Source organism: Heteronotia binoei, chromosome 2, assembly GCF_032191835.1.
Source record: "Heteronotia binoei isolate CCM8104 ecotype False Entrance Well chromosome 2, APGP_CSIRO_Hbin_v1, whole genome shotgun sequence".
NCBI lineage: Eukaryota > Metazoa > Chordata > Lepidosauria > Squamata > Gekkonidae > Heteronotia > Heteronotia binoei.
The window spans coordinates 193688374-193711465 of NC_083224.1; the positions used below are offsets into that span (position 1 = coordinate 193688374).

The 23092-nt window shown below is 51.8% G+C and overlaps 1 protein-coding gene across 1 annotated transcript in view; it reads right to left on the bottom strand.

Annotated features, from left to right (window-relative positions):
- The window catches only part of BTBD2 (BTB domain containing 2), a 48802-nt gene that overhangs the window by 9908 nt on the left and 15802 nt on the right, over positions 1-23092 (bottom strand). The window contains exons 4-8 of the mRNA XM_060232773.1: positions 22928-23033; positions 17871-18068; positions 6004-6196; positions 3044-3131; positions 74-220 (exon numbers count right to left, since the gene is read on the bottom strand). Of these exons, the coding sequence (XP_060088756.1) occupies positions 74-220; positions 3044-3131; positions 6004-6196; positions 17871-18068; positions 22928-23033 (732 nt within the window). The remainder of the gene's footprint in view (positions 1-73; positions 221-3043; positions 3132-6003; positions 6197-17870; positions 18069-22927; positions 23034-23092) is intronic.

Here is a 23092-nt window from a genome sequence, read left to right on the forward strand (position 1 = left end):
TGTGCTAGGTGAACACTACGCCAGCAACATAGCTAAAGTCTCCTCAGCATCCCCCCGCCCACAAAAAAAGTACCTTCAGAGTTGCGCAGGCCGTGTAGCTGACAGTGGGCAGGATCTCCACCGGCTCCTTGAACATCACCCGGAAAGTGTTAGAGGACCCGTCGCAGCTAAATCCGGTGTCGTTCTGGCCCAGTATTGTGTTGCTGTCGGTGTGAATGATCTGAAAGGGGACGGGCCGCCCTTAGCTTAAAAGCTGTTCGGTTCTTCCCCAGCCCGCTGACGCAAAACAAAAAACAAGTCAGACCCTCCCCCCCCCCCCCCCGTTTGAAACGGCTCAGTTTTGTGGAGCACGGAGGGAGTGCTCTAGGTAGCGCTTTGGAAAGGACGTGTCCAAAACAGGGGTGTCAAACTCATTTGTTACGAGGGCTGGAACTGACATAAATGAGACTTTGTTGGGCCGGGCCATGTCGAGTTGGGCAGGGCCATGCGTGTAGCTATTTAAGATTAGGTAGCAGAGATATAGAGCCCCGTGGCGCAGAGTGCTAAAGCTGCAGTACTGCAGTCCTAAGCTCTGCTCACGACCTGAGTTAGATCCCCGGCGGAAGCTGGGTTTTCAGGTAGCCGGCTCGAGGCTGACTCAGCCTTCCCTCCTTCCGAGGTCGGTCAAATGAGTCCCCAGCTTGCTGGGAGGAAAGTATAGAAGACTGGGGAAGGCAATGGCAAACCATCCTGTAAAAAGTCTGCCGTGAAAGCAACGTCACCCCAGAGTCGGAAACGACTGGTGCTTGCACAGGGGACTACCTTCACCTTTTTAGCAGAGATATAAACTTTATGAAGGACACAGACAAACACAAATATATATTTTAAAAAACTTAAAACATGCTTAAAACGTTACCACTCATTGGTCTTAAAGATGCTTTTTTTTTGTATCTCTCCCATGGGATCCAGGGAACTGGGCAAAGGAAGCTCTGGCTCTTTCCTTCCTTCCCCAGGGGACCAGGAGGGGGAGGAGCCTCAGCAAGTAGAAGGAAGAGAGGCTTGGCTCAGTAGCTCTGCTGTGCAATTGAGAAAGCCTGGCAAGGCAAGCTGTTCCTCTCCCCTTCCTCCTCAGGGGAGAAGCCTCAGCCAATGGAGAAAATAGAGATTTTGCTCTGTAGCTCCTGTGCGATTGAGCAAGCCTGGCAAAGCAAGCTGTGATGCAGAAGGAAGCAAGAGAGAGGGAGAAGGAAGCAGATGACAGCCAGTTGCTCGGGGGCCTGATTCAGCCCCCAAAATGCATGTTTGACACCCCTGGTCTAAAGGGAAAACACCCCTGCCCTCTGCTTTTCCCTTTACCAGGAGAGCCACAGCCTGCATCCTTCCATCTTCACAAACCTGTCCCCTTTCATTGCTTAAATGCCTTTAGCTCTCATGGGGAGAGCTAAACGAAGCCGAGTTAAGTTTTCCAGTGACATAAATTCTCCAGAGAGATAGATCCAAGTGGGCAGCCGTGTTGCTCTGAAGCAGTAGAACAAAGCAGGAGTTGAGTCACCCCTTTAAGACCGACCGAGTTTTATTCAGAATGTAAGCTTTTGTACGTGCATGCACACTTCTTCAGGCAAGGAATCAGGTACAGTGAGCAGAGCTACATATAGCTGGTATTGTGAGGCACTCCAAAGGGATCTGTTGAGGCTGGGGGAGTGGGCGTCAACGTGGCAGATGAGGTTCAACGTGGCCAAGTGCAAAGTAATGCGCATTGGGGCCAAGAATCCCAGCTACAAATACAAGTTGATGGGGTGTGAACTGGCAGAGACTGACCAAGAGAGAGATCTTGGGGTCGTGGCAGAGAACTCACTGAAAATGTCAAGACAGTGTGCGATTGCAATAAAAAAGGCCAACGCCATGCTGGGAATTATTAGGAAGGGAATTGAAAACAAATCAGCCAGTACCATAATGCCCCTGTATAAATCGATTGTGCAGTCTCATTTGGAATACCGCACCTCAAAAAGGATATTATAGCACTAGAAAAAGTCCAGAAAAGGGCAACTAGAATGATTAAAGGGTTGGAACACTCTCCCTATGAAGAAAGGTTAAAACGCTTGGGGCTCTTTAGCTTGGAGAAACGTCAACTGTGGGGTGACATGATAGAGGTTTACAAGATTATGCATGGGATGGAGAAAGCAGAGAAAGAAGTCCCTTTCTCCCTTTCTCACAATACAAGAACTCGTGGGCATTCAATGAAATTGCTGAGCAGTCAGGTTAGAATGTGTTAGAGTGTTGGACTGGATGGGCCACTGGCCTGATCCAACAGGGCTTCTCTTACGTTCTTATGTGACACAGAGTGTTGGGCTAAATGGGCCATTGGCCTGATCCAACATGGCTTCTCTTACGTTCTTATGTGACACAGAGTGTTGGACTGGATGCGCCATTGGCCTGATCCAACATGGCTTCTCTTATGTTCTTATGTGACACAGAGTGTTGGACTGGATGGGCCATTGGCATGATCCAACATGGCTTCTCTTATGTTCTTATGTTACACAGAGTGTTGGACTGGATGGGCCACTGGCCTGATCCAACAGGGCTTCTCTTATGTTCTTATGTGACACACAGGGTTGGACAGGATGGGCCATTGGCCTGATCCAACAGGGCTTCTCTTATGTTCTTATGTGACTCAGAGTGTTGGACTGGATGGGCCACTGGCCTGACCCAACATGGCTTCTCTTATGCTCTTATGTGACACAGAGTGTTGGACTGAAGGGGCCACTGGTCTGATCCAACGTGGCTTCTCTTCTGTTCTTATGGCAGGCAGTGGTTTAGAATGCAAAATGCAGACAGGAAAGCTTACATTCTGAATAAAACCTTGTTGGTCTTAGAGGTGCCACTTGACTCCTACGTTGTTTTACATTCTCCCGACAGCAGCTGCAAGCGCAAGAAGGCGGTGGGCTTCTATGCTGCCACCCCTTTCGTTCCTCAACCTGCCCACATCACCCTCTCCACCCTCCAAGCACCGCAGGCCTTCTTCATGCCAAGCCCCTGCCCGGCCAAACCCACGTAGGCGTCCTACCTGTATGTTGACTTGATAATCCGTGGGGCCGTGGATCGATCCGTAGAGCCCGAACCCAACTATAAATATCCTCTTGTTCACGGAGAACCTGGTGAGTTTTGGGAGAAACGGGAATCGGCAGAATCAAAGCAAGGGCGAGCAGGAAACGGGAGCTCGGGCTGGGGAAGACGACATCTATGGCGGCCCAAATCCTCTCTGAACCCGCAGCTTCTCCCTCGCTTCTAAAATTGCGATTGCCTATGGCCGTCTTCGACAAAGACCAGCAGAGCTTTTGTGCAGTGTTCAAAACGCCAATCTAGGACAGAAGCGGCCAAACTGTGGCTCGGGAGCCGCACGTGGCCAGTGTTCCCTCTCAACGGAGCTAGCTCACAGATTCCTAGCCTCCAGCTCACACCTTTTTGTCTTAGCTCAGGAAGGATGACCCCGGAGCACACTAACTGATGCAGGAGCTCACAACTTTTAAGGCCAGTAGCTCACAAAGTAGAATTTTTGCTCAGAAGACTCCGCGGCTTAGAGGGAACGTTGCGTGTGGCTCTTTCGCACATATTGTGCGGCTCTCGAAGCCCCCCCCCGCCCTGTCGGCTGGCCTGGGAAAGTACATTTAAAGTTAAAGTTGCTTCCTTTCCACCTCTCCCTCCCTCATCTATTTGCCTGCCTGCTTTCCTTCCTTCCAATTTCTGACGTTCATGTCTTGCAGTCCTCAAAAACATCTGATGTTTATTCTGTATGGCTCTTATGCTAAGCGCCACCCCTGGTCTAGGATCTGGGAAAGCTTGAGTTCAAAGCCTGCTCTATCTGGAGGCCTGCTGGGTGACCTTGGGCCACTCAAACGCATTTGCCTCACGTGCCTCACAAGCAGGCCTCAGGTTCAGCAGGAGCTCACAAGAGCGCAGCTCCTGAACCTTTCTGAGGGTTCTCCCTCCTCCTCCCCACCTACCTTGTCCATCGAATAGCAGCTGCAGCTGCATAACAATCCCTGGACTAGGAGAGCGGGCAGCCAGCCAGCCACCAGGGGCTTTGCCATGCACCCAGCAGCCCTCATAAACCCCTGGAGAAGCCTGCATCACCCTTGGAGAGCCAGTTTGGTGTAGCGGTTAAGTGAATGGACTCTTATCTGGGAGAACCGGGTTTGATTCCCCACTCCTCCCCTTGCAGCAGCTGGAATGGCCTTGGGTCAGCCAGAGCTCTAACAGAGAGCCATTTTGGTGTAGTCGTTAAGTGAGTGGACTCTTATCTGGGAGAACCGGGTTTGATTCCCCCACTCCTCCACTTGCACCTGCTAGCATGGCCTTGGGTCAGCCATAGCTCTTAGAGTTGTCCTTGAAAGAGCAGCTTCTGGGAGAGCCCTCTCCAGCCCCACCTACCTCACAGGGTGTCTGTTGTAGGGGAGGAAGGGAAAGGAGATTGTAGGCCGTTCTGAGACTCTGTCCTTGAAAGGGCAGCTGCTGTGAGAGCCCTCTCCAGTCCCACCTGCCTCACAGGGTGTCTGTTGTGGGGGAGGAAGGGAAAGGAGATTGAAGGCCACTCTCTGTCCTTGAAAGGGCAGCTGCTGTGAGAGTAGGGTTGCCAAGTCCAATCCCAGAAATATCTGGAGACTTTGGGGGTGGAGCCAGGAGACTTTGGGGGTGGGGCCAGGAGACACTGGGGTGGAGCTAGGAGGGAGGGGGGAAACGGCGCCGGGGAGCGTGGCGAGCCGCTGCGCTGCCGCCACCTCTTCTCCGCTCGCCGTGGCTGCTCCGCCGAGATGGGCTCAGGTTGAGCCCATCTCGGAGGAGCAGCTGCCGGGGGGGGGGGGGGGGGGGGCGCGGCCTCGCCCGCTCTGCTCCGCCTCTGAGGTGGAATCAGAAGGGGGGTGTGGAGGCGGGCCGGGGGCGTGGCGAGCCGCGAGTCCGGGTCCTAGAAGGGCCCAGATTCGTGGCTCGCCATGCTCCTGGCCTGCCTCCACCCTCCCCTTCTCTGGTTTTGCCTGCGCTGCTGCCGCCTCTTGGCTGCTCCTCCGAGATGGGCTCAGCCTGGGCCCATCTTGGAGGAGCAGCTGCGGTGGGTGGGAAGGGGGCGGCAGCAGCGCGGCGGCCTCGCCCGCTCCGGGATGCGGCGGCTTGCCATGCTCCCCGGCGCCATTTCCCCCCTCCCCCCGCTTCCGTTTTTTTGGGGAGCGGGGGAAGAGGGTGGAAATCCTGGGGCCCCCCGCCAGGGCGGGAGGGTTGGGAAGCCTATGTGAGAGCCCTCTCCAGCCCCACCCGCCTCAAAGGGTGTCTGTTGTGGGGGAGGAAGGGAAAGGAGATTGTAGGCCGCTCTGAGACTCTGTCCTTGAAATGGCAGCTGCTGTGAGAGCCCTCGCCAGTCCCACCCGCCTCACAGGGTGTCTGTTGTGGGGGAGGAAGGGAAAGGAGATAGTGAGCCGCTCTGAGACTCTTCGGAGTGGAGGGCGGGATATAAATCCAATATTTTCATCTACCTCACAGGGTGTCTGTTGTGGGGGAGGAAGGTAAAGGAGATTGTGAGCTGCTCTGAGACTCTTTGGAGTGGAGGGCGGGATATAAATCCAATATCATCATCATCTTCTATCTCCACTTATGTGATTTTGGGTGGTGGCTGGCTTGCTGGCCTTTTCATTGAGGTGAGGGGGTGGCCCAAGCGAGCCCCAGGCGAGCCAGGCCTGCATGGGCTGGGTAGATTTCTAGCCAGCCCAAGCAGGCCTCGCTCACCTGGGGCTCTCTTTTCTTGCATCGGGTTGCTTTTGGCTGGGGGGGCGAAGGTGGCATATGCTAATGAGCTCCGCCATCTATTTTTCCACAAAACGGCCCCTGCTCTCATGGCGAGAATAAACTGGAGGAGAGGAGAGCGGCGTAAGCAGCTTGGGGTCTCTGCTGCAAAGAATGGCAGAATTACAAACAAAGCAAAAAAAAATAAGAGACTCGAAAACGGCAACCAGGCTTGCGGTGTCGAAGGAAGCCCACCTGATACGGTCGCTGGTCCCGCTGTACCCCCAGCGGCTCTCCACCTGCTGGAAGCGGCTGATGCTGCACTCCTTCCCCCTTAGGCAGCAGCGGGGCCGGTCGATGAACTCCACCCGCGGCTTGGGGTTGACGGTGAAGTGGAGGAAGAGGCTGACCACTTCGCGGTCGGTTAGGATCCCCGACTGAGCCGGCCCTGAGGGGAGGGACAGACAAGCAACTTCTTACTGAGCATGCTCTCGGCGAGAACGGCAAACCGGGTCGCTCGGCCTCGCTGGAAACTGAGGCGCTATGGGATGGTTCCGGATTTAACACAACGACACCTGCATCGAAGCAGCTTCTGCCACCACAGCGTTACACGGACAGAAAAAGAAAAACCACACACACACACACATTCAACGCACACACATACCAATGAAGTTACAGGACAGGCCATTAGCCTGAAGATGTCAGGAACAGACGGGACCACGGAGGTAAAGCAGCTTGGAAAAAGCACACATGGTCTCTCCGTTGACAAAACAATGGCAATGTATAATATTTAACACAACACCTTAACTACGCAATAAAAGGTAAAGGTCAAGGTAGTCCCCTGTGCAAGCACCAGTCGTTTCCGACTTTGGGGTGACGTTGCTTTCACAACGGTTTTCACGGCAGACTTTTTACGGGGTGGTTTGCCATTGCCTTCCCCAGTCATCTACACTTCCCCCCAGCAAGCTGGATACTCCTTCCACCGACTTCGGAAGGATGGAAGGCTGAGTCAACCTCGAGCTGGCTACCTGAAAACCCAGCTTCCGCCGGGATCGAACTCAGGTCGTGAGCAGAGCTTAGGACTGCAGTACTGCAGCTTTACCACTCTGCGCCACGGGGCTCTTGCAAAAGGTCAAGGTAGTCCCCTGTGCAAGCACCAGTCGTTTTCATGGCAGACTTTTTATGGGGTGGTTTGCCATTGCCTTCCCCAGTCCTCTACACTTTCCCCCCAGCAAGCTGGGGACTCTTTTGACCGACCTCGGAAGGCTGAGTCCACCTCGAGCCGGCTACCTGAAAACCCAGCTTCCGCCGGGAATCGAACTCAGGTCGTGAGCAGAGTTTAGGACTGCAGTACTGCAGCTTTACCACTCTGCGCCATGGGGCTCCTAAGGTAAAGAAAGTCTCCTGTGCAAGCACCAGTCGTTTTCGTCTCTAGGGTGACGTTGCTTTCACAACGTTTTCACGGCAGACTTTTTACGCGGTGGTTTGCCATTGCTTTTCCCAGTCTTTTACACTTCCCCCCCAGCAAGCTGGGTACTCTTTTGACCAACCTCGGAAGGCTGGAAGTTTGAGTCAACCTCGAGCTGGCTACCTAAAAACCCGGCTTCCGCCGAGGATCGAACTCAGATCGTGAGCAGAGCTTAGGACTGCAGTACTGCAGCTTTACCACTCTGCACCATGGGGCTCCTAAGGTAAAGAAAGTCTCCTGTGCAAGCACCAGTCGTTTTCGTCTCTAGGGTGACGTTGCTTTCACAACGTTTTCATGGCAGACTTTTTACGGGGTGGTTTGCCATTGCCTTCCCCAGTCCTCTACACTTTCCTCCCAGCAAGCTGGGTACTCATTTGACCAACGTCGGAAGGATGGAAGGCTGTCAAACACACACACCCCCCCACACACACACAAACCAATGAAGTTCCAGGACAGGCCATTAGCTTGAAGATGTCAGGAACAGACGGAACCACAGAGGTAAAGCAGCTTGGGAAAAACACACATGGTCTCTCCGTTGACAAAACAATGGCTATGTATAATATTTAACACAACAACTTAACTATGCAATAAAAGGTAAAGGTAGTCCCCTGTGCAAGCACCAGTCGTTTCCGACTCTGGGGTGACGTCGCATCACAACATTTTCATGGCAGACTTTTTACGAGGTGGTTTGCCATTGCCTTCCCCAGTCCTCTACGCTTTCCCCCAGCAAGCTGGGGACTCATTTTACCGACCTTGGAAAGATGGAAGGCTGAGTCAAACTCCCCCCCCCCCCCCAAACACACACAGAGACCAATGAAGACAAAATGGCTTTTGTTGCAAAGTTACAGGGCAGGCTATCAAAAAGGTATGATATCGAGCCCACGGAGGAAAGAAAGCTTGAAAAAAAATACATCACTACTCTCTGTAGTATAAAGAAACCTATCAAAATATATTTAAAAAGCCTCATATATGACAAAATATGTCATTATTATACATAGTGAATACAAAAATACAGTGCATAAGCCACCCCAAATCCCAGAAGCGTTTAATGCTGATATGGAAGGTAATTAACAGCGGCGTTCCGCAGAAAATATGCAGACACTAGAAAAAGCCTGGATCAATACAGAAGACTACTGTGATCTATTCTGGCACTACCGGACCAATTGAATTTTGCATAAAGATATAAGCCCTCCTAAGAAGAAGGATTTTAATACCCGAAACAGTTTGCCTAATTGGACCGTTGGACTACCTTCAGAAGATGTGTATTACGAATCATTCCAGAGTTTCCGTTTCATATGGACAGTAAGTTGCGAGAAACATTTGTGATGGCTTGTTCACTGTACTTTTGTGTTCAATCGAGGGCGTGGGAAGAAGAGATGAGAAAGACAAGCCTTTCCTTTCTGTCAGGATTTTTTTTGCCAGAAAAAGCCCAGCAGGAACTCATTTGCTGGGCCAGTTTGGTGTAGTGGTTAAGTGCGCGGGCTCTTATCTGGGAGAACTGGGTTTGATTCCCCACTCCACCACTCGCACCTGCTGGAATGGCCTTGGGTCAGCCATAGCCCTGGCAGAGGTTGTCCCTTGAAAGGGCCGCTGCTGTGAGAGCCCTCTCAGTGTGATGCGGTGGCTAAAAAGGCGAATGCAATTTCAGGCTGTATCAACAGAAGCCTAGTGTCCCAATCACATGAAGTGATGGTATCGCTTTATTCTGCTCTGGTAAGACCTCACCTAGAGTCTTGTGTTCAGTTTTGGGCACCACATTTGGGCACCACATTTTAAGAACCTGGAACGGGTCCAGAGGAGGGCGACAAAGATGGTGAGGGGTCTGGAGACCAAGTCCTATGAGGAAAGGTTGAAGGAGCTGGGGATGTTTAGCCTGGAGAGGAGGCGGCTGAGAGGTGATAGGATCACCATCTTCAAGTACTTGAAGGGCTGTCCGATGGAGGATGGTGTGGAATTGTTTTCTGTGGCCCCAGAAGGTAGGACCAGAACCAATGGGTTGAAATTAAATTAAAAGAGTTTCCTGCTCAACATTAGGAAGAACTTCCTGACCGTTAGAGCGGTTCCTCAGCGAACAGGCTTCCTGGGGAGGTGGTGGGCTCTCCTTCCTTGGAGGTTTTGAAACAGAGGCTAGATGGCCATCTGACAGCAATGAGGATCCTGTGAATTTAGGGGGGGGGGGATTTGTGAGTTTCCTCCATTGTGCAGGGGTTTGGACTAGATGACCCTGGAGGTCCCTTCCAACTCTTATGATTCTGTGAAAGACAGCTCGCTTCCAAGGGACAAACCTCCCTGGCCCTGGTAAGTGAAGGACCTTGCAATGGGCCCCAAGCAGAATAGCTATTGCCAAAGCCTGTAATTCGTTAAGATGCTGAAAGTTTGTTGGAAAAGACAAAACAAATTGCCAGAAGCTTCTTTTCTGAAACCCAGATGGGAGCTGCCAACAGTAAACAGTATTTCGACACCAGCGAACAAAAGCCATGCGCTCAACTTCTTACAGCATGAAACGCCCCCCCCCCCCGCCCCAAATACCAGCAGAACCACTCTTAACAGGTCAAAGCCACAACTGGCTGCCAAACTCATTTGTTTTGCAGAAAGAGACGGCTATACAGAAAAGTGATATGGTAACAAAAGGGGGGGGGGGAAACCCGGTATAAAAGTAACAACTGTTGATCCAAGTCTTGGCTTGCTACTCTATATTTTGAAACAAAATTTAGTATCAATATTATTGACAGGAAAACACTACCGACTGGATGCCAGAGTTTAACAACACTGGCAAAATTGCAATAGAGGGTGGATGTTACCGCAACAGCGGCAGCACATGGATGGCCTAGGTCGCTCTCCATTTCATGCGCCTACTTCAGGCTGCAGTACGCTAGGGAAAGTCTTGAATGCAATAATGGAATGCCCAGGATTTCCTTCAGATTTATATTGAGGCACTCTCCAGCCATTACAATTGTTGTATAGCCAGCTGCGGTTGGACGGCTGCAAGTGAGCTCAGCACAGAGACATTTTGAATCTGACCAAGGGGAGCCCCTAATGGAAGACTGCGGATCTCTGAGGCTCCAACTGCAACTGTCTATGCAACAATTGTGAAAGCTGGAGGGTGTCTAAGCATAAATTTGAAGGAAGAAGACTGCAGATTTATACCCTGCCCGTCCCTCTGAATCAGAGACTCAGAGCGGCTTACGATCTCCTATATCTTCTCCCCCGACAACAGACACCCTGTGAGGTGGGTGGGATTAAGAGAGCTCTCCCAGCAGCTGCCCTTTCAAGGACAGAGTCTCAGAGCGGCCTACAATCTCCTTCCCTTCCTCCCCCACAACAGTCACCCAGTGAGGTGGGTGAGGCTGAGAGCTCTCCCAGCAGCTGCCCTTTCAAGGACAGAGTCTCAGAGCGGCCTACAATCTCCTTTCCCTTCCTCCCCCACAACAGACACCCTGTGAGGTGGGTGGGGCTGAGAGGGCTCTCCCAGAAGCTGCCCTTTCAAGGACAGACTCTCAGAGCGGCCTACAATCTCCTCTCCCTTCCCCCCCCCACAACAGAAACCCTGTGAGATGGGTGGGGCTGCGAGAGCTCTCCCAGAAGCTGCCCTTTCAAGGACAACTTCTGTGAGAGCTATGGCTGACCCAAGGAAATACTGGGCATTCCATTATTGAATTCAAGGCTTTCCCTAGTGTACTGCAGCCTGAAGAAGGCGAATGAAATGGAGAGTGACCCAGGCCATCCATTGCTGTAACATCAACCTTCTATTGTAATTTTGCCAGTGTTGTCAATATCTGGCATCTCGTGTGTAGTGCTTTTCTGTCAATAATATGGATAAAAAATTAGGAGTCATTGTTTTAAGAACAACCAATTTTTAAGCAGAACGTAAGCTTTCGTGTGCTCTCTAAGCACACTTCATCAGACCACAATACCTGATCCCCTCGTCTGATGAAGTGTGCTTAGAGAGCACCCGAAAGCTTACGTTCTGAATGAAAATTGGTTGGTCTCAAAGGTGCCGCTTGACTGCTGCTTTCTTCTACTGCTTCAGACCAACACGGCCGCCCGCTTGGATCTATCTATACGGATAATAAATGGTTTGTTTCAAAATGTAGATCAGCAAGCCGAGGCTTGTATCACCCTAGGCAAGGGCGTCAGACTAGATGACCCTAGACGTCCCTTCCAACTCTGCTTCTAACCAGTCCCCATGGCTGCTTCAGTGTATCGTTTGGCCAACTGAAGGAACGGCTTTTCCGCTTTCGCCCGATTTTTTAAAAAATATCCCTGCACGAAGCAAACTAGGGGAATGCCTAGGACACTGGCCTTCTGGGGGTGCCAAACTGGGTGCCTCCGTGCGACTTGGTGATGTTATCAGTGCCGGGGGGGGGGGGGAGACACCAGATGTCAGCCTTGCCTAGGGGACCAGACAGCCTAAGGCCGGCCCTGTCCCTGCCCTCTTGCTGGAGGCAGCTGCTGCTTGCACGGCTCATATTAAGAACAGTAGAGGAGCCCTGTTGGATCAGGCCAATGGCCCCTCCAGTCCAACGCTCTGTGTCACATAAGAACATAAGAGAAGCCATGTTGGATCAGGCCAGTGGCCCATCCAGTCCAACACTCTGTGTCACATAAGAACATAAGAGAAGCCATGTTGGATCAGGCCAATGGCCCCTCCAGTCCAACTCTCTGTGTCACATAAGAACAGAAGAGAAGCCCTGTTGGATCAGGCCAACAGCCCCTCCAGTCCAACACTCTGTGTCACATAAGAACAGAAGAGAAGCCCTGTTGGATCAGGCCAATGGCCCCTCCAGTCCAACACTCTGTGTCACATAAGAACAGAAGAGAAGCCCTGTTGGATCAGGCCAATGGCCCCTCCAGTCCAACACTCTGTGTCACATAAGAACAGAAGAGAAGCCCTGTTGGATCTGGCCAACAGCCCCTCCAGTCCAACACTCTGTGTCACATAAGAACAGAAGAGAAGCCCTGTTGGATCAGGCCAATGGCCCCTCCAGTCCAACTCTCTGTGTCACATAAGAACAGAAGAGAAGCCCTGTTGGATCAGGCCAATGGCCCCTCCAGTCCAACACTCTGTGTCACATAAGAACAGAAGAGAAGCCCTGTTGGATCAGGCCAATGGCCCCTCCAGTCCAACACTCTGTGTCACATAAGAACAGAAGAGAAGCCCTGTTGGATCAGGCCAACAGCCCCTCCAGTCCAACACTCTGTGTCACATAAGAACAGAAGAGAAGCCCTGTTGGATCAGGCCAATGGCCCCTCCAGTCCAACTCTCTGTGTCACATAAGAACAGAAGAGAAGCCTTGTTGGATCAGGCCAATGGCCCATCCAGTCCAACACTCTGTGTCACATAAGAACATAAGAGAAGCCATGTTGGATCAGGCCAATGGCCCCTCCAGTCCAACTCTCTGTGTCACATAAGAACAGAAGAGAAGCCCTACTGGATCAGGCCAATGGCCCCTCCAGTCCAACACTCTGTGTCACATAAGAACAGAAGAGAAGCCCTGTTGGATCAGGCCAATGGCCCCTCCAGTCCAACTCTCTGTGTCACATAAGAACAGAAGAGAAGCCCTGTTGGATCAGGCCAATGGCCCCTTCAGTCCAACTCTCTGTGTCACATAAGAAAAGAAGAGAAGCCCTGTTGGATCAGGCCAATGGCCCCTCCAGTCCAACACTCTGTGTCACATAAGAACAGAAGAGAGGCCATGTTGGATCAGGCCAATGGCCTCTCCAGTCCAACACTCTGTGTCACGTAAGAACATAAGAGAAGCCACGTTGGATCAGGCCAATGGCCCCTCCAGTCCAACTCTCTGTGTCACATAAGAACATAAGAGAAGCCATATTGGATGAGGCCAGTGGCCCCTCCAGTCCAACACTCTGTGTCACATAAGAACATAAGAGAAGCCATGTTGGATGAGGGCAGTGGCCCCTCCAGTCCAACACTCTGTGTCACATAAGAACATAAGAGAAGCCATGTTGGATCAGGCCAATGGCCCCTCCAGTCCAACTCTCTGTGTCACATAAGAACAGAAGAGAAGCCCTGTTGGATCAGGCCAATGGCCCCTCCAGTCCAACACTCTGTGTCACATAAGAACAGAAGAGAAGCCCTGTTGGATCAGGCCAATGGCCCATCCAGTCCAACACTCTGTGTCACATAAGAACATAAGAGAAGCCATGTTGGATCAGGCCAATGGCCCCTCCAGTCCAACTCTCTGTGTCACATAAGAACAGAAGAGAAGCCCTACTGGATCAGGCCAATGGCCCCTCCAGTCCAACACTCTGTGTCACATAAGAACAGAAGAGAAGCCCTGTTGGATCAGGCCAGTGGCCCCTCCAGTGCAACTCTCTGTGTCACATAAGAACAGAAGAGAAGCCCTGTTGGATCAGGCCAATGGCCCCTCCAGTCCAACTCTCTGTGTCACATAAGAAAAGAAGAGAGGCCCTGTTGGATCAGGCCAATGGCCCCTCCAGTCCAACACTCTGTGTCACATAAGAACAGAAGAGAGGCCATGTTGGATCAGGCCAATGGCCCCTCCAGTCCAACACTCTGTGTCACATAAGAACAGAAGAGAAGCCCTGTTGGATCAGGCCAATGGCCCCTCCAGTCCAACTCTCTGTGTCACATAAGAACAGAAGAGAAGCCCTGTTGGACCAGGCCAATGGCGCCTCCAGTCCAACACTCTGTGTCACGTAAGAACAGAAGAGAAGCCCTGTTGGATCAGGCCAATGGCCCCTCCAGTCCAACACTCTGTGTCACGTAAGAACAGAAGAGAAGCCCTGTTGGATCAGGCCAGTGGTCCCTGCAGTCCAACTCTCTGTGTCACATAAGAACATAAGAGAAGCCACGTTGGATGAGGCCAGTGGCCCCTCCAGTCCAACACTCTGTGTCACATAAGAACATAAGAGAAGCCATGTTGGATGAGGCCAGTGGCCCCTCCAGTCCAACACTCTGTGTCACATAAGAACATAAGAGAAGCCATGTTGGATCAGGCCAATGGCCCCTCCAGTCCAACTCTCTGTGTCACATAAGAACAGAAGAGAAGCCCTGTTGGACCAGGCCAATGGCGCCTCCAGTCCAACACTCTGTGTCACATAAGAACAGAAGAGAAGCCCTGTTGGATCAGGCCAATGGCTCCTCCAGTCCAACACTCTGTGTCATGTAAGAACAGAAGAGAAGCCCTGTTGGATCAGGCCAGTGGTCCCTCCAGTCCAACTCTCTGTGTCACGTAAGAACATAAGAGAAGCCACGTTGGATCAGGCTAATGGCCCCTCCAGTCCAACTCTCTGTGTCACATAAGAACATAAGAGAAGCCATGTTGGATGAGGCCAGTGGCCCCTCCAGTCCAACACTCTGTGTCACATAAGAACATAAGAGAAGCCATGTTGGATCAGGCCAGTGGCCCCTCCAGTCCAACTCTCTGTGTTACATAAGAACATAAGAGAGGCCATGTTGGACCAGGCCAATGGCCCCTCCAGTCCAACACTTTGTGTCACATAAGAACATAACAGAGGCCATGTTGGATCAGGCCAATGGCCCATCCAGTCCAACACTCTGTGTCACATAAGAACATAAGAGAGGCCATGCTGGATCAGGCCAATGGCCCATCCAGTCCAACACTCTGTGTCACAAAAGAACATAAGGGAAGCCCTGTTGGATCAGGCCAATGGCCCATCCAGTCCTCTTCCGGCAGGCCTATGATATTAACTGACAATGCAAAATATCCTGGATGAAAAAATGTATCTATAGGCCGCCGGTTTTTACTCTATCTTGTTTTTACTAAATTATGGTTTAATGGTATTTTAATTGTTTAATTGTTTAAACTGAAATTGTTTTAATTATTGTGTTGTAAGCCGCCCTGAGACACCTAGGTGAGAAGGGCGGGGTATAAATCTTAATATAAATAAATAAATAAATAAACACTCTGTGTCACATAAGAGAAGCCATGTTGGATCAGGCCAGTGGCCCCTCCAGTCTGACACTCTGTGTCACATAGTGGCCAAAAAATTTATATATATATGCACACACATACACACAGACACACACTGTGGCTAATACCCACTGATGGACCTCTGCTCTATATTTTTATCCAATCCCCTCTTGAAGCTGGAGATGCTTGTAGCCGCCACCACCTCCTGTGGCAGTGAATTCCATGTGTTAATCACCCTTTGGGTGAAAAAGTACCTCCTTTTATCCGTTTTAACCTGTCTGCTCAGCAATTTCATCGAATGCCAACGAGTTCTTGTATTGTGAGAAAGGGAGAAAAGTACTTCTTCCTCTACTTCCTCCATCCCATGCATACTCTTGTCAACCTCTCTCATGTCACCCCGCAGTCGACGTTTCTCCAAGCTGAAGAGCCCCAAGCGTTATTCACCCTAAGCCACATGACGGACGGACAGAGAAATCGGCAGAAAACATCCCTGGCCTCTCTCTCTCCTCCAGCCGCTCCAAGAGGAGCCAATGGACTCGTTTCTCACAGGCTGCCTGGCAGAGCTCCTGGCCCTGAGATCCAGGAGCCGCTGACATGTAGCCCTTAGAGCAGGGGTGTCGAACTCATTTGTTATGTGGGCCGGATCTGACATGAATGAGACCTTGTTGGGCCGAGCCATGTTGGGCCGGGTCATGTGCGTACCTATTTAAGATTTGGTAGCAGAAATATAAACTTTATAAAGGACACAAACACAATGAAATATATATTTTTAAAAAGCTTAAAACATTAGCGCTTGGTTTTAAAGATGCTTTCTTTGTATTTCTGACATGGGATATGAGGAACTGGGCAAAGGAAGCTCTGGCTCTTTCCTTCCTTCCTTCCACAGGGGACTGCGTGGGAGAGGAGCCTCAGCCAATAGAAGGAAGAGAGGCTTGACTCTTCACTGTGGAAGATGAGAAGTGTTTGCCCGCTCCAGAGCCACTAATTTTGGAAGGGGTGTTGAAAGACCTGAGTCAGACTGAGGTGAAGAAAGAGGAGGTCCTACAACTGATAGATGAATTAAAAACTAATAAGTCACCACGTCCGGATGGCATACATCCAAGAGTTCTGAAAGAACTCAAAGTTGAATTTGTGGATCCAGTCCTTCCGTTCCTGAGGACTGGAAGGTAGCAAATGTCACCCCCATCTTTAAAAAAGCTTTCAGAGTAGATCCGGGAAATTACAGGCCAGTCAGTCTGACTTCAATACCGGGAAAGTTGGTAGAAACCATTATCGACAGAATGAGTAGGCACACTGATGATCACATGTTATTGAGGAACTCAGCATGGGTTCTGTAAGGGAAGATCTTGCCTCACTAACCTGTTACAGTTCTTTGAGGGGGTGAACAAACATGTGGACAAAGGGGACCCAAAAGATGTTGTTTACCTTGACTTCCAGAAAGTTCCTCATCAAAGGCTCCTTAGTAAGCTCAAGAGTCATGGAGTAAAAGGACAGGTCCTCTTGTGGATCAAAAATTGGCTAATTAATAGGAAGCAGAGAGTGAGTATAAATGGGCAGTCTTCACAATGGAGGACAGTAAGCAGTAGGGTGCCGCAGGGCTCAGTGCTGGGTCCCATGCTCTTTAACTTGTTCATTAATGATTTGGAGTTGGGAGTAAGCAGTGAAGTGGCCAAGTTTGCAGATGACACTAAATTGTTCAGGGTGGTGAGAACCAGAGAGGATTGTGAGGCACTCCAAAGGGATCTGTTGAGGCTGGGTGAGTGGGTGTCAACGTGGCAGATGAGGTTCAATGTGGCCAAGTGCAAAGTAATGCACATTGGGGCCAAGAATCCCAGCTACAAATACAAGTTGATGGGGTGTGAACTGGCAGAGACTGACCAAGAGAGAGATCTTGGGGTCGTGGTAGATAACTCACTGAAAATGTCAAGACAGTGTGCGATTACAATAAAAAAGGCCAACGCCATGCTGGGAATTATTAGGAAGGGAACTGAAAACAAATCAGCCAGTATCATAATGCCCCTGTATAAATCGATGGTGCGGTCTCATTTGGAATACTGTGTACAATTCTGGTCACCGCACCTCAAAAAGGATATAGCATTAAAGTCCAGAAAAGGCCAACTCGAATGATTATAGGTTTGGAACACTTTCCCTATGAAGAAAGGTTATGAAGAAAGAAACGCTTGGGGCTCTTTAGCTTGGAGAAACGTCGACTGCGGGGTGACATGATAGAGGTTTACAAGATTCTGCATGGGATGGAGAAAGTAGAGAAAGAAGTGCTTTTCTCCCTTTGTCGCAATACAAGACCTCGTGGGCATTCAATAAAACTGCTGAGCAATCAGATTAAAATGGATAAAAGGAAGTACTTCTTCACCAAAAGGGTGATTATGTGGAATTCACTGCCACAGGTGGTAGTGGTGGCTACCTCTGCTCTGCTGTGCAATTGAGAGTCTGCCAAAACAAGCTATCCCCCCCCTTCCTTCCCAAGGGAGGAGCCTCAGCCAATGGAGAAAATAGAGGTTTTGCTCTGTTGCTCCTGTGCAATTGAGCAAGGCTGGCAAAGCAAGCTGTGATGCAGAAGGAAGCGAGAGGGAGGGAGAAAGAAGCAGACGACAGCCAGTTGCTCGGGGGGCTGATAGGAGCCCTCCGGGGGCCTGATTCGGCCCCCGAACTGCATGTTTGACACTTGTGCTTAGAGTAGCCAGACTGATTCATTTTAAAAACCCTGCTCCGGTTACCTGCGGCGAACTCCTCGATCGTCATCAGGGGGAAGCGGATGAGCGACAGGGCCTTGCCCAAGGCCTTGCGCTTGTTCTCCGGAATCACCTGGAGCTGCTGGCGTTGGCACTCGGCCTCCGACCACCGGACCACCGCGTTGAAGAGGCGCACCTCCCGGATGCCCAAGGTGTCCCGCTCCAGCACAGCGATCAGTGTGTCTGCCGGAAGAGGACGGCGGCAGCGTTAGCCTGAGGACTTCCTTGCAACAACACAACTTAGGAAAGGGGCGCATCTTCTGCAGAGGCTGAGCGGGGCGATGAAAGCACCGCTTTAGTGGCTCTCAGAGACTCATCTGCTGGCTTTCCTATAGCTCTGCCCAGAAATGCAATGCCGTTTGCACCACTGGCACAACATCTGGTTTCTCATACTGGAAAGAAAAGCCGTACAGCAGCAGTCCCCAACCTTTTTGGCACCGAGGACCAGTTTTGTGGAAGACAATTTTGCCATGGAGCGGGGTGTGTGGGTGCGTGCGATGGTTTCTGGATGACACAATTGGGCATTTCATTTTTATTAGTTTCCTGTCGTGGTTAAGTGTGCAGGTCTGGGAGAACCGGGTTTGATTCGGGGCCCTGCCGAAAGCACAGGAGCAGAATCGCTTCTGCAGGGGAGTTGCACTGCAGGTCCGTTCCTAAAGTTGAATTCCTCGGGCAAGTAGCAAACCGGCTATTGCAAGCACTGCGCAGAGGCGCTGGCTGGTCCCACCTCCTCGCATGCATGCCCCCAGTTCGGGGCGGGGGGGGGGGAGACGCTGGAGAAAGGTAGCGACGGGGACCAGTCTGCAGAGACCCCTACTCTGTTAATGTCCAGTTTCTCTGGGTAAAGGAAGATAAGGAAAGGATGCGTTATCCTTCCTGCCCCCCGCGACAGAACCCCAGGGAGAAGTGCACAAGCAGCTTCGTTGGTCCTGCGGGCCTAATTCTGATCTGCAGAATTATGGAGGAGAGGCGTACTGGTGGCCACTAGCCATGCTGGCTAAAGGGAACCTCCGTGTTTAGTCAACCTCTGAATCCCAGAGCCGGGAGGCAACATCAGGGGAAGGCCTCAGCCTCTGTGCCCTGTGGTTGGCCCTCCAGAGGAACTGGCTGACCACTGTGTGAGACTGGATGCTGGAGAAGATCAACCACTGGTCTGATCCAGCAGTGCTCTTCTCATGTTCTTATCAGGGAAGGCCTCAGCCTCTTTGCCCTGTGGTTGGTCCTTCAGAGGAACCGGTTGGCTTCTGTGAGACAGGATGCTGGACTAGATAGACCACTGATCCGATCCAGCAGGGCTCTTCTGATGTTCTTATGAAGGCCTCGACCTCTATGCCCTGTTGTTGGCCGTCCAGAGGACCAGGTCAGCCACTGTGTGAAACAGGATGTTGGGCAATGAGCAATCACTGGTCTGATCCAGCAGAGCTCTTCTTATGTTCTTATCAGGGAAGGCCGCAGAGGAACCGGTTGGCCTCTGTGTGAGACAGGATGCTGGACTAGATGGACCACTGGTCTGATCCAGCAGGGCTCATGTTCTTATGAAGGCCTCAGACTCTACGCCCTGTGGTTGGCCCTTCAGAGGAACCGGTTGGCCTCTGTGTGAGACAGGATGCTGGACTAGATGGACCTTCACTGGTCTGATCCAGCAGGGCTCTTATGTTCTTATGAAGGCCTCAGACTCTACGCCCTGTGGTTGGCCCTTCAGAGGAACCGGTTGGCCTCTGTGTGAGACAGGATGCTGGACTAGATGGACCTTCACTGGTCTGATCCAGCAGGGCTCTTATGTTCTTATGAAGGCCTCAGACTCTACGCCCTGTGGTTGGCCCTTCAGAGGAACCGGTTGGCCTCTGTATGAGACACGATGCTGGACTAGATGGACCTTCACTGGTCTGATCCAGCAGGGCTCTTATGTTCTTATGAAGGCCTCAGACTCTACACCCTGTGGTTGGCCCTTCAGAGGAACCGGTTGGCCTCTGTGTGAGACAGGATGCTGGACTAGATGAACCTTCACTGGTCTGATCCAGCAGGGCTCTTATGTAGGCCTCAGACTCTACGCCCTGTGGTTGGCCCTTAAGAGGAACTGGTTGGCCATTGTGTGAAACAGGATGCTGGACGAGATCACCCTCTGGTCTGATCCAGCAGGGCTCTTCTTATGTTCTTATCAGGAGAGGACTTGGCCTGTTGGTGGCCCTCCAGAAGAACTGGTTGGCCGCTGTGAGACAGGATGCTGGACTAGATAAGACCACTGACTCTTCTTATGACCAACAGGGAATGGAAGCACAATATTGTCTGGTTTGTCCTCAACCAGGGCTACACCACTGAACGCTCTCTAGCACTTATTTTGTATGCAGTGTTCCCTCTAAGCTAAGTTCGTGTGAGCTGGGTCACGGTGCTTTAGCCTCCAGCTCACGCGTTTGGGCGGCGAGCTTATTTTAGCTCGCCCGCGGAGCCTGATGGACCCGGAACGGTTCCTGACGGCTCTGCGGGATCCCTGGCCCCCTGGCGATTCCCTCGATGACCTGGTGGAGTCTTGGAATAATAGGCTTACCGGGGCCATCGACGAGATCGCGCCTAGGCGTCCTCTGCGCCCTCGTTCAAGGCCGACACCTTGGTATAACCAGGGGTTGCGGCGGCTGAAACGAGGACTCAGACGGCTAGAGAGGCAATGGCGGCGTACCCGAGACGAAGCGACTCGAACATCTTATAGAGAGGTTATGAAGTCCTATGAGATGGCAGTCAAGGCCGCAAAGAAAACTTACTTTGCGGCAGAGATTGCGTCCGCAACTTCGCGCCCGGCACAACTGTTCAATATAATTCGGACCCTTACAACGCTGCCACAGGGCAGACCAAATATTAATGAATTGGAAATTGGCTGTGAGGCTTTTGCGGATTATTTTGCGGATAAAATCGCATCGCTCCGTTCCGACTTCCCTGCCATATTGGACACAGTTAGTGAACCTGAGGCTCCGTGCCTGTCTTCGGATTGTGTTTTGGACAGCTTCGGCGCCCTCAGCCTGGAAGAAGTTGACAGGATCCTCCTATCTGCACGCCCAACAACTTGTAAATTGGACCCATGCCCCTCCTGGCTTATTAAGACCTGCCAGAGGGAGCTAAGATATCCTATACGGGATATCATAAATAGATCCCTACTGGAGGGACATTTTCCATCAGCGCTCAAAGAGGCGGTGGTCCGTCCCCTCTTGAAGAAAACAACGTTAGATCCGACCGAATTGGCACACTATCGGCCGGTATCGAATTTGCCCTTTTTGGGCAAACTTATAGAGAGGGCAGTGGCGTTGCAGCTACAGAGTTTCCTGGAGGATGCTTCTGTCCTTGACCCCTACCAGTCTGGCTTCCGCCCGGGCCACGGGACGGAGACGGTGCTGGTCGCTCTGGTGGATGACCTTCGGCGACATCTGGATCAAGGCGGCTCGGCGGTGCTGATGCTGTTGGACCTGTCGGCAGCGTTCGACATGGTCGACCATCGGCTTCTGGCGTGCCGCCTTGCCGACGCAGGGATTCAGGGGTTGGCCTTGCAATGGCTTTCCTCTTTCCTTGACGGTCGGGGACAAAGGGTGGCGATTGGGGAGGAACTGTCCCGGAGACACACGCTTGACTGCGGGGTGCCTCAAGGGGCGGTCCTCTCCCCGATGTTATTTAACATCTATATGCGCCCCCTTGCCCAGATGGCCCGGGGGTATGGGTTGGGTTGCCATCAATATGCTGATGACACCCAGCTCTATCTGCTTATGGACGGCCGACCCGCCTGCGCCCCAGAAAACTTGGACCGGGCGTTACAGGCAGTGGCTAGGTGGCTTAGGCTGAGCGGGCTGAAGCTGAACCCGGCGAAGACAGAGGTCCTTTGCTTGGGTCGCTGCGGCCCGGGAAGGGAAATCCCCCTGCCAGCTTTTGACGGCGCTTCGCTAACAGCGTCGGGCAGGGTCAAGAGCCTAGGGGTGCTGTTGGAGCCTTCGTTGACGATGGAGGCTCAGATAGCAGCCACTGCCAAGTCCGCGTTTTTTCATCTTAGGCGGGCGAGGCAGTTGGCCCCCTTCCTGGAACGTGACGACCTGGCAACAGTGATCCATGCTACGGTCACCTCGAGGCTGGACTACTGTAATGCCCTCTACATGGGGCTACCCTTGTGCCGGACCCGGAAGCTGCAGTTGGTGCAGAACGCTGCTGCCCGGCTATTATTAGGGCTCCCTAGATGGGAGCACATTCGGCCGGGGCTCCAGAGTCTGCACTGGCTGCCAGTAATGTTCCGAGTCCGGTACAAGGTGTTGGTCATCACCTTTAAAGCCCTATATGGCCTAGGACCTGCCTACCTTAGGGACCGTCTCTCCCCACACGTTCCCCAGAGAGTACTACGCTCAGGCTCACAAAACCTGTTGGTAGTCCCCGGGCCACCAGGGACCGGGCCTTCTCAACAACGGCACCTTACTGGTGGAACCAGCTGCCGGAAGAGGTGCGGGCCCTGCGGGATCTAGGGCAATTCCGCAGGGCCTGTAAAACAGTCCTCTTCCGGCAGGCCTATGACATTAACTGACAATGAAAACATCCTGGATGGAACAAAATGTATTTATAGGCCGCCGGTTTTAATTATCCTATTTTATCATGTTTTTATTAACCTATAGTTTAATTGTATTTTAAATGTTTCAATCTGAAGTTGTCTAATTTATCATGTTGTAAGCCGCCCTGAGACACTTAGGTGAGAAGGGCGGGGTATAAATCTTAATATAAATAAATAAATAAATAAATTATCGTTTGTGTGCATTAACAAACCTACGCACAGGTTTTGGAGCTGGGGAGTGGCACACATGAGCATCGACGCCCGCGCACTGCTTGCTCGCCATCTGAAGTTTCAGCGAAAACCAAGGTTCTTTGGAAAGCCATGTTGGCACCCAATTCTGCATTAGCCGTGCTTGCGCAGAATTCCGATGCCCCGCTTAACTCCAGCAGCCGGGCAGCCAGAACTCAACTGGGCCACAGGAAAGTGGCAGATGAGATGGTGGTAACCGAGCCGTCAATAAGGAGAGACCTACCCAGGTCGATATCTGTGAACCCTTCGGCGTTTATGGCGTCGGACGTGTTCTTGTCGATGTTCTCCAGGCAAAGGCTCGCCAGCTGGGGCTCATCAAAGAGTCTGGCCTAAAAATGAGATATGCAGAATCAAAGGGGGGGGGGGGAGGGTGTTTCTGGGGACAGCC